Raw genomic sequence first — 16,612 nt, 5'->3', positions numbered from 1 at the left:
GCCCCTGCCAGGTGCACTCAGGTGGGACGCCTTCCTCTCGGAGCCTTTCTCCTACTGGCACTGCCAAGGATGCTTGGTAGCTATCAGGCAGCATTTCTGCTACCTGACCCCATCAGGAGTTAGAGCCCAGGTAAAAGGAAGGCAATTCACCAACCTGAACTAATAGATATCCAGCCCTCCCGGCACAGAAAGGGCACTCTTCATAGGCCAAGATCCCTTTATTATTTGTGGGTACTGCCAAGTGGCGGACAGCACCTTGTTCCCAGCCCAGAGGGAGGAGCTCTGGGCTATACTGTCACCAGCTCCCAGGGCAGGCCTCAGCTTCCCCAACCTGAGCAACAAGGGGGCTGAACCAGATGGTACCTAAAGGCTCTGCCAACTCCTAAACCCCAGAACTCAATAACTCAGGTGTTTATTTTGCAAATCTTTGCCCTCCTGCAAAAGATTTCATGCGGGACAGATGGTGGAGAGAAGCTTGGCATGTGCATTCTCCAGTGTGTTTAGAGCATGATCCGGAGAGATCAGTGCATTTGTTTCCTTTCTGGGAATTTTATCAGCTGCTACAGGAATGACCTCTGCAAAAGGGCCCCGTCCCGATGACAGTGGCTGGCAGCTGCGCCTCCTGGTGGCCATCTCGTGATGGGGCTGGTCCTGGGAGGTACCTTCATCACCCCGAGGACAGACAGGGGCCTGGAGCCCAGACCAAGGCAAGTGCCTGCCCAGGGGCACACAGCCGGTAAGAACAAAACCTGCATGGAAGGCAGGCCTCCCAGCTCGCACGGCAGCCCTGAGACTGTGACTTTGGTTTTCCCAAGGTCCTTCCTGGACCCAGGATTGCATTCCAGAGTCTGGGAATTAGTACTGAAGACCATTTGAGACTTGTACCTGTCTAGACCTCATTGGACAAGAGGACATGAATTTCACTTCTCACAACACACCGCCCTCCATTATGCCAGACCCCGAAAGATGGACCCCTAACTCAGAATTTTTCACACAATTAAAAACACACAAGTTAATAAGCACCTTAGATTTATTCTCCTCCCACTTCTGAAGCCACCCCATTTAATTTACATATACACAGTATATAAATGGCTAGGCAACACTCCTCACAAACATCAATACAAGTTTAGGCTTTACCACTGTGTGGACGTTTGTTAAAACGTACACATCATTTACTCAAAATAGATCTTTGTTAATACATAAAAACAGTAAGAAGCTTGTATAACACCGACAGCGAGCATTCAAAATGAATATGTGAAATAAATGGTTTTGCCCTGGCTAACTCAGCCCCAATCTGGTCCTCTTAGGAGGAAAGTCCATTAAACAAAACAGAATCCTGGGGATTATACGAATAACTCGTTAACTACTGCTTCTGGAGCAACCCCCGAATGGAATACGTATAAAGGTTAAAACAAGGTCATCTGTACCAAGCACAGATTAGAGGAACAGAATGGAGTTGATAATTTTACCTTAAATAAAAGGCGCTTGAGGGGAACAGCTCTGCCATCAGTACACACAGCCAGATGTTTCCATATCCGGCCATTCCCAGATTCTACTAACAAGCCATTTTCCACAGGTTCCCTGCCAATGACATTTCCCCAACAACAGAGTTTGACGTCACTGCTCCAAGAAGGGAGAAGCAGAGCTCGGGTTGGAGACAGACCTTGAGGTTTGGTCCCTGGCTCCCTAGGACAGGCCTCTAACAACCAGTACAACTGGCCTCCTGGGTCCGTGAGGACCGAACGCCGAAGGTCCCGAGGGCTCTGTGCCCGGAGGCAGGAGGCAGAGAGGCGCTACCTTTCTGGAGTGAAAGGATGAGGCCGTTTACACTGCAGTCGTGTAAGATGCCCTTTCTTGTAATGGCCAGAAGACGCGGCCGGCGGTGCAGCGTGACGCACGCACAACCTCGCTTTGTGGGCACGCTCACAGCTTTCCCCCTGCACCTGAACAACACATTCACCCAGTATGCCACCCCACCAGGCGTCTGTCCTCATGCCAGCAGGCCAGGGAGCAGGCTGATGTTGTCACCATTTCTCAGCTGTTGCCCATGGTGGTGCAAAGCCGGTGGTGCGAGGCCGAGTGTAAGAGCCGAGCCGGGCCTCCAGGCCAGCTGAGCAGTGCGCTGCCCCCCCCCCCCCTCAAGGACACATCTGCTTTCTCTTCCATCATATGAACACTCCCCGTGCACAGGTGGAGCGTCCCTGTACCTGGGCAGGACTCTCCGTAGGAACAATCGGAAGGTGGGTAATGTCAGAGCGGGGGCACCACCTGGTCGCTGTAGACACTCCAGTCCTTGCCGGCCCTCACCTGCGCGGCACTGTGCGAGCAGCAGGGTCTCTGGGGGCCAGCTGTCCCGCACATTACATGAGCAGCTGACTCCTTCAAGGAACAGTAAATGGCAGTCCCCATGCCAAGAGGCAGCTGCTGTCTTCCAGCAGACAGGGAGCCCCCAGCTCTGCTCCCTACCTATTCAGGCGCCCCAAACAGCGCACCCTGCTGGCTGTCGTCTTTGACGCTGAGCCGTGCTGACCACGCCAGTTGTGTGCTGAAGCTCCTGGCACAGGGGGAGAGGGCTGAGTCTCAGTGCAACCTGCTCCCTCTCTGAAGCTCCTACCCACACTATCGACACAGTTAAAGGTGGCTTTCCCATCCCCCCAGACGTTGCAGTGCCAGCCTCTGTCCCCAGGGCTGGAGTGTGGGGAGCAGAGGTGGAAAGAGGCAGGGGAGACCTGGAGAACGGGGACATCTAGGAAAAGAACAGGGAGCCCATGGTGACGTTGACAGAATCATCCACTGCATGTTTTTATTTCAGCACTCCTGGTGACACTGCTTTTCCCACCCCATTTCCCACCCTGTAAGGCCTGACCCAAGGCCTGACAACAGAGTTCACAGGTAACGGGGTGCAAGCCTGGGAAGCAAAGCCGGAGACGACGGTCACATCCCTCCTGCTGCAGGCGGTGGGCTTCTAGTACTGAGAGGGACACCACACTAAATATGCTCTAGCTGTTCCCCCGCAGGTCAAAGAACCCCAGAAAGGTCCTTGTCACTTATGGCTAGCCTGGAGACTAGGAAACCCGAGTCTGCGTGCTTCCTTCATAGCTTCCTCGGGGGAGGGGAACCCCGCTCAAGAGCACTGGTACACGAGATGGGACCTGACACGCTCCAATGCTCCAGCTCTCGCAGCAGCTGGTACCAGAAGGCACTTTTAAGGTTTTGTTTTCAGCATGATTTTATCTATTCCCAGATCTAGCCCTGTGAGGTGGGTTGGCAGGGAGCATTTAAGCACTGGGAAAACAAAGGTGCTAGATCAGCAATGACCATGGTGGGGTGGGGGTAACTACTGTGACGTGGAGCCAGCTTTCTGGCACTGAGGGTGATAGTAGGGGGCCACAAACCTCCAGGCCTGGACCAAGTCAACCCTGAGCCTGGGATTCTCCTCGGAAGAAATCTCCAGAACTCCTTTCCTATTCGTATCATTAGTTTCTTCCTTCAGTGAGCTGAGCTCTCTTTCAGCTGGATTTCAGTTAAACACTGTTTATGTGGCCGTTATTTTGTAATGCTTGCCTAGTGCATCTTTCCTCTTTTGTTTACAAAAGTAAATCTCAAACCCCAAGTAGATGGTAAGCGATTGAGACCACATTCAACCAAGTGTGGATAACATCTCCGCTAGCACAGAAAGCATTCCCCAGGATGGGGTCCTCTTCAAGGATTGTTCTTTACTTCTTGCTGAAAGTGGGTCACAAGCTCAGACCTCTAGAGCACCTGGGGTACATAGCTACCTGACAACACCAATAGCACATGGGCTCGAAAAGAAAACAATTCATTTATAAGCTGTTCTTACCAACTTTTAAAGCTTTTTTTGTGCTTCTGCCATAAAAGGACTTGTCTCTCCCTTTGGCTTCTCATTCTATTTTACCATCTCTTCAAAATTACCTCCCAGAAAGCCTGAACATTCACCTGTTGCGTATACAGAAAACTACACAGATACAAAGTCAATAGACAATTCTGAAGGTTTCCATCTGAGGATGTTGCCAATAGAACTTTCATATTCAGATATTCTACTTGATTAAAAATAGAAAAGTCTATTATAAGAAAATAAAATCACTGTGGCAACATTTACCCAATAGTTCCCAGTCACATCAACTTGTTTTCCTTAAAGTGACACCAAGGTAGCCCAGTAACAAATACACCACCAGAAATAACCAAGAACAACTGAATTCCCCGCAACAATCTTCTTGCTTCCCCCATATGCTCAAAAACTCTTGAAATCAATGGTTTCCAACATTTACAAACTAGCAAACCAGGACTTGTTCATTTTTCCAGACTACATAATTCAACCCCAAGTATTCCATGCAGTTGTGACTGAGGTATTCGGATTCCAGACTTCTAAAACTTCTAGCTATTCAGATTCCAGAACAACCCAAGGGTAAGCTCCTCAAAATGACCTCCTGAATGATACCAGACGACCTAGGCTGCAATTTCCAGAGACCTAAGGGATCTGATTCACGTCCACATTTTGGGAAACTATGATCGATCAATATTTTGACAATGAGAGAAAGAAAAGTAACTTTTCAGGGCACAGGGTTAATTATATGTTTATAAAGCTTTAAAAAAGGTAACACCTACTTAACTCTTGTTCATAAAAACCGAGGCCCTTGATATAATTAAGATTGGGAAAGGTGTAGAGGAATGATTAATTCGGGAGGTCTTCTGGCAACAGGCACACAGAGTCACGTATTCACTCTCATTAAAATGACAGGCACTCAGCTGCCACGATGACAGCAGCCTCTCCCACCTGCGTCTGGAAAGTGCCACTGTGTGAGTCCGTGTGACTCAACTACTCCAGACTGTGGCCCAATGCAAGGAATCCCGAAAGTCTCATTTCTGCTCATGCTTATAACTTTATGATCCAATAGAATTGGTCACTCAATTTTTAAAATATTCAGATATACCCTGCAAATAAATACAAAACATTTCTGTACCCATAGAGTCCCACTACCGCAAAAGCTTACATATAAATTAAATAAATTCAGCTTTCTTAGCCATTTTCTCAGCTTAAGTCTGTCCTTACCCTAAATGAAGATAAGTTCAATTCATATCCAAAATATATTTAAATATTCTAAAGGTATCAATATAGAGCCTAAGTTATCAAAAAATGTAAACAAAATTGATCTGGCTTATATTTATGAACCGTATTTTGAAGTTTTCAATTCACCCTGTACTGACTCTTTAAAAAAACAAACCAAGTCACATTTCTACTGAAAAGCTGATATGGATTTCAAAGTGGTTCCAGTCAACTGCCAATTACTAAAACTAGTATTATTGAATCTAGTGGTTTATTGCATCATTTAATTTAAAAGACCAAAATAATTCTGATCTGCCAATAATGCCTTTCTGAAGGAGCCCCCATCGCCTGCCATCCTAAGCAAACGTGCCAAACTGGAGATCTCGCGGTAACGCTCAGCACAAAACAGGGCCCGGGTACCAAGTGACCTTATACCCTCATCCGCACCTGTTCAAAGTCCCCAAATCTGGCTTTCAGTCCGGTTTGGTCGAAATGAACTTCAAGCGTGGAAACCTGAGGTGAAGTCGAGAAGCCAAAAGGGAAGCACAGACGACCCTCACAAGGAGACCCAAGCACCCATTCCTTGCACAAAGTCCCCGTCACACTCCACAGTCAGACTGCTTCTCCTGAAGCTGCCGTGTCAGTATCTGATGTGAAGACAGAAAAGCCACGCCGACGTGGAAAAGGATCTGCCAGAGGTTCCTCAGCCCATGCAGGTACACGTTGCCCAGGCAAATGAAGAGCAGCATCAGCACCACCTTTGTCGTCCTGGCTGGGCTGTAGAACAGGTACAGGTAACACTGAAATGACACCAGAAGGGGAAGCCCCATCAGAGGTAGCCAATGGCCGCCAGGGCAGATGCAAGATTCGCTTCTCACACCTGCCGTGCACGTCATTCCGTGCATATCAGCTGATCACACGGAAGTCAGTGCCGCTTGGACTTACGGGTTAAGGTGCTGTTAGTCACTGGCTGGATGTGGAGATTTGGGAGAGAGAAGGAGAGTGAAAGAGATGCCACGGGAGAAATGAGAACATGGTCCTTTTGAAAGAAGTTTAGGAAATACAGACAGAAATGCCCAGGCTGCGGGCGGCAGATAAAGAAGAGATGCAGGTAAGGGGCAGAAAGCCAGGCCGGGACACCCTAACAAGACTGACTGGCCTCCAAATGAAGTCTTCCTTCAGGGGGTCATGACAGGGGAGAAAGCCAGTGAGAGAAGCTGTGCTTTTACTATTTTAGTTTTCCAGAGTTAAATGGCATAGGAGACCACGGTTCCTTAGACACCTCCCTTCTCGTGTCTTCAAAAGCATCTCGGAGACAGAGACAGGGAAAGGTCTCACGGCGGGGAGAGTCACTGATATTTTGTGCGAGGCTCTCACACAGAAAAGAGGCCATTCTTGTTCTGCAAAAGGTAGAAACACCTTTTTGATTCAATGTCTAAAAAATCAAAAAGCACATTCTCGAAACACAGAGCAATCCAGCAAAGGCTCAGCTACAGTGCTGGGGAGAGAGTTCCCCATCAAAAGAGCTATCCCAGTACGAAAGCACTCGAGGGAATGCAGGTGGAACTGGGAGACCCCTGCAGCCCTGAAATGTGGCTCTAGGAAACTTCCACTGGCAACACCCAAGGTTTCGGGAGACTTGTTCCTAAAAAATGAGCACATTTTCTTCAATCTTGGGTTGAAACTTTCTTTTTGCACAATCATGTAATTCTTAAAAACAGACCATTGTAAAATGTATGTGGAAGGGAGAGAATGTGCTTTGAGAACAGAAATTTTAATTAAGAATTAGTTACACATGCAGAGAAAGTACTGACATCCTAGCCCATGTGGAGGGCGAGGAAAGAGAATCAGTCAGGCTTTGGCTAGAGTTAACTCTGCCTATGGAGGATTCAGAAGCTCCTTTTTACTCTACCCCTTACGTCTGCAGCTTGTGTTACAATAACTAAATAAGAATCAAAGCCCTCTAGCTACTGTTATAATTTTTGTTTCATTTCCTAAGGACAGATTTGAGTCAGATGGTATTACTACTAAAAACAATTCTTGACCTAATCCTGTGTTTAAAAAACACATGTACACAGATGTGACTTCTGCAGAAGGACTTTCCTGTACTTGGATTTCCCAACGCTAAGCACGAGGCAAGACCCTGCCTCATCAGTCAGGTCCAACCCGATCCCCACTGCAAACCCCCCGCCCTTCTGGGGAGTCAAGTCCCAATTCCTGGTTTCTGTTCTGCCACTGTCACAGGCACTGCAGCCTAGGGCTGGCGGCTTTCCCTTTCTGAGTCCCAGAAATGAGAGGACTGGGCAGGACGGGCCTAGGTCCTTCCACTAAGGGCTTGGCACTGTCCACGATCTGAATCAAGGCCTTTGGTGGCACAAAACCAGGATCTAGAAACTTGTTGCTGGTTCTAACCAAAGAACAAAAAAAGGCCACGGGTTTCATCCACTCACCAAAATGTCAACGTTTTCACCTACCTGGAAAATGCAGGCTACAAAAGGAATAAGAAAAGCCAGAATATTTCCAATTTCCTCATGGGCAACCTAAAACGATATGAGGAACAGAAGAAAGAGAATACTTAGATGAAACACTATGACACGCCTCATTGAGTCTGGTATGGTGGATAGTACAACATCCCCCGCTGGGTGAGACACAAGTCGCCGTTTATATAGCAGCACAGGGGTTGACATGAAATTACTTTCAATGCCCAGATCCACCAGGCACCCTCCTGTCCCCACGCATCTGTGCTGAGCCCTCCATCTGGAACGCCCTCACAACCCAGCGACCTCTCGAAATCCTACACATTGGTTAATGCTAAGCTTTCCCCAGTTCCTCCCACCCCAGGTACTGTCACCTCCTTAGTGATGCCACTCTCTGCCTTGTGCCCCAAAGGCAGGGACTATGTCTTAAGGTCTTGTTGGCCAGGCACCTGTGTGTATACAGACACTTGGTAAGTACCGGGTTATGAGTGATCGTAAACAACACGAGTAGAAGCCACACCACACACTGGCCAAAGATGGGATGTGGTAACAAGCAGTCACCGTCTTGGAGCCCCAGCCACTGCTGCTCTCCTCCAACAGGACCACCTACGCTAGTTGCCTGAGATTCAGGACCAGGCACGCTGCAGATCCGTCACCACATCCCTGGGCGTGAGCGTTACGGCTGTCTTTAAACGTAGTATCTACCTGTTTATGCTCATGATGGTTCTGTATTTTTTTTTAAAGTGATTGAAATACTTCGAAATTAAAAAAACAACAATATTTAAAAAGCATTGAAATAGAAAGATGCTTTGAGAGGAGCAGGCTGGAAAATCAACTTCCTCGTGATATAGTTTTTGACAAAGACACAGGGAAGGTGGAATCTAGCTGCATGACACAAATCAGACTATGAGGCAACTTTTCCCAGGGAAACAAGAGCCTGAATCTGAAAGCCTGCAATCCAGCTTGTGCCCTGGGTGAATAACCCAGCCCCTGCAGTGACTCCTGGGGGCCGCAGGGCCTCGGGGTAGCCAGATGTCCATGTAGCAATTGTCCATTTCTCACCAATATCCCAGCGGACCCCTTTGGCTTCTTAGGAAAATAGATACAAAAGAGCAAGTTTCCTATTTGTTCAACTGACTACGAAGAATAAAGTGAGAACTACACACTTTCTTTGGATTTGAAGACCTTCGCGCATAATAACGTCAGAATAAAATGTTGCTTCCACCATGTGTCCTTCAATCTAAACTGTAAAGAAGAGGTTACCTGTAAAGAATGTTCTGCGAGGTGGATTCCACGAATGAGATTCAGAGCAGCACACATGATATTGAGAATAAGGGACAGGACACCCAGGGCTGTCACTGGTTCCATTCGGAAATTGGGAGCTTCACAATAAAAAAAATAGTAAGTATCCAGTGAAAATAATGTCTATATGAAAGAAAAACAAAGACATTAACTAGACCTCCACTAAAAATAGATTATGCTAAACACACAAACATATTGATTTAAAAAGCAGCTGTAGTTAGAGAGTGAAAAGGCAAGACATGAAGGAAAGAATGGATCTGGGAATTTGAGGTGAGTTCCTTCCAGAAAGCGGTCTATCTTTCAGAGCAGAATTCAGCTCTACACCATTACAAAATTCCTACAATGTAAATCTCCATTTTAATTAAAAATTGGTTTAATTGTGCATAATAGTAAACAAGGAATGCCAAAAATCATGCTTTGTTATATGCTAGGCATTGAGTGGCTAAGGCCAGATTAAGTCACAGAATGCGAGGGCACTGTGATCAAATTCATTAACACCTCACTCTTCAGATAAGGATGTGGAAATCCATAGGGATAGAGGGCTGTCCCCAGGTGTCACAGAGAACCTGACAGAGGGTGCACTGGCAGCCCTGGCTCTGGGCCCTGCCCACACATCCCCACAGCCCTAACCCCCTGCATCAAGGAGAGCAGGGGTCTCTCAGTGGAGAGTCACAAAGTTTCACTAAGTAATGCGATAAGATAAGGCTTCATTGTCAAAGGAAAAAAGATAGAAGATGATAGATAGATATAGATAATGTACAGATCTGTATAAGTGACATACAGCAAGAGACTGAACCTCCTGTACAACACTTCAACCTGTAGACTTCGTTCTGGTTAAGAAAACAACCTGCCAAGTCACTCTTCTCCTGAATTCTGTCATAAGAGTCACCTTCCCTCAGGTCAACTCAGTATCATAATGGTCAAGTTTTCTATAACAGCCACCTGGAAACATGACCAGTCCATATTTCCCCCACATATTTTATACACACACCCCCAAAAACAACCACCTTCCTAGTATAAGAAATCCATGTCCCTTTGCAATATACAATATCCCCTCATCTTCACCAACATCAGAGAACAGCAGGCTACTCACCAGGTTCCAAGTGCATCTGTGTGTGACCGTTCATCACCCCGTTTGCCACATCTGTGTCCTCCAGGGTGAGAACCGTGGGAGGCTGGAACTCGAGCTCCTCCTGAATCTTTTCTAAGCTGCTCTCCACCTGAGTGGAAGTGACGTAGTTAAAATGCCACTTCACTTTCTGAATGATGCTATCTGCAAAAGAGCGCAACCCAAGTTGAGCATTTTCTTCACAATGGCTGTGGTAAGACAATATGTACAGAATGAAGTTTCTATTTCTAAGCAAGCTAATGTCAGCCAGGTTCTCGAGAGTGTCAAGCTGTGCATACAGGTCAAATGATTACAGCATGTCGTTACTAGCCTCATCGATCTCTCCAAAGCAGAATAATTAAAATCTGATAGTCTGTCCACAGAGAAGGCGCTAACACCTTCCAGAACCTCAGTGACGAGGGAGTGAGGGGCTGAGGGCTTGATTCTTAGCTCAGCCACTGTGATAGCATAATCCCGGGCAACTCACAGAATACTTCCAAGCCTAAAACATGGGGACAGTTATTCCTGACCTGTTTATCTCAAGAAAAGGCATGTGAGAAAAAAAATCACAAATGAATGTGAGTATGTTGTGCAAACTGGGATTATATACTTGAAAGGTGCTGGTTTTAATTCTTTTATGTATGTTAGTATTAATCCATTGCCAAGTTGTAATAAGTATTTGACGTGAAGTTTCACACACGTGGGCCAAGCAAAATCATGTAATGTAATTCTAGTATCAGTGTACTTTTACTCACATTCTACTCTTAATCAATAATGAGGAAACAGGCTGCTGGGGAAAGGTCTCCTGTAAGGTCAAGCGCACCGCTTTAGAAGGAAGGCACATGACTGATGAGGAGAGAAGAACACAGGTCCACCAGTTACAAATCCAATGACAGCACGGGATGCTGCAGCTGGGATCTGTCTGGGGATAGCATGCCCTTCACAGGAGGAAGTGGGGCTGAGAGCAGCAGTTTGACTGGGGCCCCACAGGGAGAGTCCGAGGCAGAACTCTCGGTCTATGTCACAGATCTACCAGGCTGGGACCTGCATACCAGGGAGTTGCCCAGCACCTTCAGGTGACACCAAAAGTGGGTGCTGACCCCATACTCCCTGAGGAGCTGGCCAGTAGACCACACGAGGGGCCGGGAGGGCTATGGCAATAGTTGCCAGAAAGCATAAGCGGCAGGCAACACTTCCAGGAGCTGGCCCTGCACCTGAGCCTTGGTACCAAATGCTGCCAGCAGCTGGTTCAAAAGCATCACAGGGACAGCGGTTGTTTACAAAGAGCCCACAGAATGTCCTCCAGGTCCACCTGTACTCCCGTTCTCCCAAGAGCTCCAAAGGAGTTGGATCACACCTGAGGAAGACAGTGTCTCCCCCTCGAATGATCGTGCTGGGTCCCAAAGCCTGAGCCTCTCTCTACGAGGCCGCTCTGGCAGCACTAGAAGAGCAGTGTCCTTCCTCTTCCAGAGCAGAGCTTCTCAGACCTCTCAGGGAAGAGCCAGTTTCTTCTTATTTCTAAACTCCTGCAGACTGATTCTTTGATAAAATACAATACGAAAAATACCGCAGGAATGTCAACTGACTGTAAGAATTTCTAAACACTTATTCTCACTTTCTGTACTGACCTCATGATGGAAGAACAAGTCCACATACCATCCTTTGAGGAGTACAGCTAGAGCAGGGGTTGGCAAATATTTTTTCTTTCTTTCAAAATTTTCTTAAAGGGCCAGGTAGTCAATGTTTCAGGCTTACGGGCCCCAAATGGTCTCTGCCACAACTACTTAACTCTGCTGGGCAAAAGCAGCCACAGGCAACACGCAGAAGAATGAACAAGGCTGTGAACCTCTATTTACAAAGACAGGTACTGGCCGTGGGCCACAGTGGCTGACCCCTGCTCCAGAGGTAACCTATCCAGTTTTCACCATTGCTCCACTCTGTCCCCAGGCTCTGGAGACATGACAAGCCAGAGTGTTAAACCCCGACGCTTTCCAGGCCACACCCATCACTGTGAAATCTCATGATACAAGGCTGTTCTCCAGTGACATATTATTGCGCCTCCGACGATTTTCCGATGGTCAAAGCCAAATCTAGACTATAATTCTACACATGCAATGCCATAAGAGGGAACCGTAAATACAAAGAGGGTTACAAACCAAACTCGAGAAAGGCGTATGGCCTGGAGGCTAGGCCTACGCAGGTGGTGTCGTAGGAAGTTGTGAATTCCCACCACAGGGTCTCCAGGAAGCAGAAGGCCATGGCTGCTGGACACTGGCGGGAGCAGATAGCCATGCAGGCCACATTCCCCGAAGCAGAAAAGCTGAAACAAAAGGGTGACAGCTACATTACCAGGGAACAGACCTATGGATTCTCATCCACACACAACCTTGCCTCACTCAACGCTGGACCTGCTTGGCCTTGAACAGTCTTGGAGCTGTTTGCTGCGTATATATTGTCTCTTCAGCGAGACCTCCCTGGGACTGTGCCTTTCTTATACGTCCTCTAACGTGTAAAGCGGCATTTGCCAGTGACGGTGTGTGATAGATCACTCATATTTACTCAGGCATGAGGACCGTGGGAAACCACCAGGAGGCAGCAGAGAAGCATGGAAAGATTCTTCCAGAGCCTCGGAGAGCTTGACCCTGTTGACACCCTCATCTCAGATTTCTGGCCTCCAGAACTGTGGCAGAATACATTTCTGTTGTTTTAAGGCAGTTTATGGTAATTTGTTATGGCAACCCTAGGAAAATAATTCAACTCTCAACTATAAAGTAAGCTATGGTGCTCGCCTGTAAGGGGGAAAAAGCCTGTTTCCTCTGTGAAAATAATGAATACTGTATTCAAAATACAAATGAGTAGAACATTTTAATTCCACTTATCAAAAAACTGAAGTACCCAGAAATTCATTCGAAGTCATAGACTTTCTTTTCTTTTTAACAGAGAAAAGGCTTCCTATTTGAGGTACAGTGCCAAGTTCCCATAGAATGTTAGCTAATCACAGCTAACGAGGAAGGTGGTTTCAGGCACCCAGAGAAAGGAGTCGCAGACACGGGCAGATGCAGCTCAGTTTTTGCTCCTGAGCACCCACAGCCCACACCACAGGGTGACAGCTGCATGTGCTGCCATATGGCACCCTCCTCAGGCCATGTCTCTATTCGCCTGACACTACCACCGAGCCCAGAGTCAGGCCTGGACTTTTCCTTTCATTTTTCTGATTCTAAGACTGAACTCCCCGAAAAAGACCCCACCTTATTAGGTCAACTAAAAATTTACTATTCAAGGGGAGCAAAAGGGACTTGGTGAGTGAAGGCCTAAATACTGGAAAACAATGATGTAAAATCTACAGCAAGCCATTTTGGTATTTCAAAACCTGCCTTGCACCTGATCCCTCCATAGAAGGGCTGTTTGCTCTAAGCCCTAGAATAAGAAACGATGAACCGTGAAGGACAGACCTTGGTGCCTGGTTACCTGCATTCAAATCCAGACTCTCCCACTGACTAACTATAACCTTGGGTAAGTCATTTAACCTCCGTTTCCTCCTCTGTACAGTAAGTATAATACTACTGACTGCCTCCTACACCTCAGACAGCACAGAATAGCGGCTGGCACACAGAAAACAATAATAGTTGCTATTATTACTGTGATTATTGTAACCACTTGACTCTCACTTTCACTGGAGCATTTTCCCCACGGTATTATATATAGTTATATATTTCTCTTGTTTCCTCCTCAGACTTTAAATTTCTTGAGAAGAGGGACCTACGTGTGCTCATTTTTTACTGCCCTGCTCCTGTTACATGACAAAATTTTTTTAATTAAAAATATTTTTTTAAAGTGAAAAATTTTTGAAAAGCTAAACCTGAAGGCAATAACTGTAAGTCAAGTCTTTTTTCTTATTTTTCTTAGCTTTCTCACTCTCGTCTTTTTCCTTCCACACCATTTAAATTTGGTATCTCTCCCCTCCTCACATTTTTTCCACCCGTCCATGTAGTGCAGAAAAAACTACCAAACTAATACACGCTGGCTGATGTTCGATCTGCTTGTAACACACAATGGGAACAGCATAACGTTACCTTACCATGTGGTAAAAATCACCCTACTCTTGCTGATGTTCTGGAAAAGTGACCAGGCTTGCTTACTGTATATCGAAGTCACCTCCTTGTGCGGATCCGCGGCCTGGATACTGGGCCAGTCGCAAGGCTAAAGTCTTGAGCCGTCTCCTGCATTCCAGAAAATCTTGGGTGTGGTAAAAATCAGTGGAGGCCGAGAGGGGCAGTCCATCCCTCACCCTTACCACACAGGCAAAAAGGATCATGGACATGGTCCGCAAGAGAAGTCATGAGGACACCTGAAGGAAGCAAGGTCACCTTGTTACTGAGGGCCAGATGATGGTGGCAGAGATGCCCTGCCCGCGAAATGTGCACTCTGGGTTGTTTCATCCTCACCCCCATTATAATCGCAAATGTTGCTTTTATTATTATTTCCCTTCCCTCTAGGGCTATGTCACTCCCAACGTTCCTCCCTTCGTTATCCTGTCTCTTCTTTACCTGCAATCTTCCTTTTCCTTCTCTCTAATGAATCTCTCCTTCTCCAAAATTAAACCAACCAGGATGAGGGAGAAAGGAATAGAGAAGCAAAGAAGCAGGACCAGAAGGGCTCAGGAGCAACGGCAAGGACAGTGGGTAGCAGGACACAGGTAGCAAGATAGCCCCAAACGACAGGAAGCGCCTGACACTGAAGCAGCAGGGATGGGTCCAGTGACCTGTGCATTTCAGGTCACTCAGGAAGGTAGGGGCTGAGCAGTTCACCGCCATGTCCTGCAGCGGAGGGATTCTAAGTATCTAACCTAAAGCCGGTAGCAAGGAGAACAGAAGGCAAAAATGGAACTGAGAGAGTATACAGTATGCCCCCCTGAATTTTTGATCCAGAGCCAGTCTTCAAAATGCTGACTGAGCTCCTACAGATGGCTAAAGGAAGTCATTTATCAAATTATATTACAGTAAGACACTAAATGTTCGGCCTTGATATGTGAGCACCGTTGAGAAACAAAAGGAAACAGATTCTGAGCCTTTATGGTACTTTTGGCAAATGAGAACACGGTGCTCCTGTGGGTAAAAACTGCCTGGACCCGTTCTGCTGGCAGCGCCTGGCTGGGTTTTAGTCCCCCTCTGTTAACCCCCCAAGTGCTGTACAGGGCATGACGTGCACATCTGCACGTAGCAGCCTGCAACCTGGGCTGAGTGAGGTGGCCATTCTAACTTTATTGGGTCTTTCCATACCCTACACCCACACACATCTCATTTCTCAGATCCTTTTTATCAGTTCCTCTGCTTGATAGGACATTAATAGGTGCATACACTTGTGGACTTTTCTTCCAAAAACCTCTAGGGGTGTAACCTTATTAGGCATCTCAGTTCCTGTGTGCAGTAGGAAAGGGGAGCCCCCAGGATACACACTACTCTCGTCCCCTCTGGGCCTCTGTGCATTCTTCGCCTGTATCTGCCACCCTTCTGATCTCCCCATATCCAAATCCACATCCAGGTCCGTCTCCAATCCGCCCTTTCCACAAGACCTTCCTGGGCCCGCCCAGCTGGAAGTACTTCTCCCTCCTCTAAATTCCCAGAAAATCTACGTCTTTGTTCTCTATTTTACTGATGTATCATTTCCACTACCTAAATGCACCTTCTAAGAATAAAGACCATATCCTGAATGGATGAATGAATGATTATTCCCATTTTACACATGGAGAAATTGCAGTGGTAAAAAAAACACAGAGAAGGCAAAAAGCAAAATTAATTAGTCCAAATGAATTAGCCAACAGCCCCTACACAGTCCCTTTCTCCCATTTCCCCCAAACTTTCCATTGAAGAGTTCAAGTGTGAAAGCCCAGGAAAGCTACAACTGCACCGCTGTTCCCAGCACCCTTGGCAGAGCCAGGCCCACTGCCAGCAGATCCTGTGGGCTGCTTGGCCAATGCTGAGACCTCTAGCACCACAAAGGACATCGGGGGAGGGATACATGGAGGTTAATAGCATTATATTCGATACTTTCATGAATGTTTGAAGTATTTAATTTAGAAAAAAATTTTTAAGAGTTACAGGGCACAAAGCCCTGACAGACAGAAGGGAAGACTATAAGGTCCACTTGAGACCAGAGCTCAGGGTCTAAACAAGAACTTCAACTTGCTTGCTACCTTGAGAACAGTGTTATATCAGCTACAGCCATTGTGCCATGCAGAAGAACTCTTATAATAAAGAGGTTTCTAAGAACAGTACTTGCCACCAAAAAAAAAAAAGATAATAAATCAATGAAATACCAAGAGTCACAGACAGGACAGACACACTCCCAAGGCAAAATGAGATACTTTTTTTGGAGGCGGAGTGAATTGTATGTCCTTCTACGGGAAAGCAGTGTGCACTTTTTCCAACTGCCAACCCTAAAACATCCTCCCTAGTGCCGTCTTCATGGAGCATCTACTATGTGCCAGGTAGCATGTTAAACCAATAAAAAGAAAAACAGTGACATTCCAAGAGATAATAATCATGAGAACCAGTTCTACCACTCTTTAGAGGGCCCAAAAGGCCCATCCAGGCTCTACTTCATCCATTGTATCCTCTGGGTCAGGGGTGTCCAAACTGCAGCCCGCGGGCCAACTGCGGC

At 46.8% G+C, this 16,612-nt stretch overlaps 1 protein-coding gene across 2 annotated transcripts in view; it reads right to left on the bottom strand.

The window, feature by feature from the left end:
- Positions 1-1,012: 1,012 nt before the first annotated feature.
- SEC22C (SEC22 homolog C, vesicle trafficking protein) overlaps positions 1,013-16,612 on the bottom strand; it is a 24,234-nt gene continuing 8,634 nt past the window's right edge. For both annotated transcript variants that reach the window (XM_019727539.2, XM_074312564.1), the window contains 6 exons: positions 14,092-14,300; positions 12,109-12,272; positions 9,938-10,117; positions 8,806-8,924; positions 7,540-7,605; positions 1,013-5,865 (listed from right to left, as the gene is read on the bottom strand). In XM_019727539.2, coding sequence (XP_019583098.2) covers positions 5,665-5,865; positions 7,540-7,605; positions 8,806-8,924; positions 9,938-10,117; positions 12,109-12,272; positions 14,092-14,273 — 912 coding nt within the window. In that variant the 5' untranslated portion in view covers positions 14,274-14,300 and the 3' untranslated portion in view covers positions 1,013-5,664. The remainder of the gene's footprint in view (positions 5,866-7,539; positions 7,606-8,805; positions 8,925-9,937; positions 10,118-12,108; positions 12,273-14,091; positions 14,301-16,612) is intronic.

This window comes from Rhinolophus sinicus, linkage group LG10 (genome assembly GCF_036562045.2).
Source record: "Rhinolophus sinicus isolate RSC01 linkage group LG10, ASM3656204v1, whole genome shotgun sequence".
NCBI classification, from domain to species: Eukaryota; Metazoa; Chordata; class Mammalia; order Chiroptera; family Rhinolophidae; genus Rhinolophus; species Rhinolophus sinicus.
The sequence above is the reverse complement of the archived record's forward strand: the minus strand, read 5'-3'. Positions and strand labels throughout refer to the sequence as shown.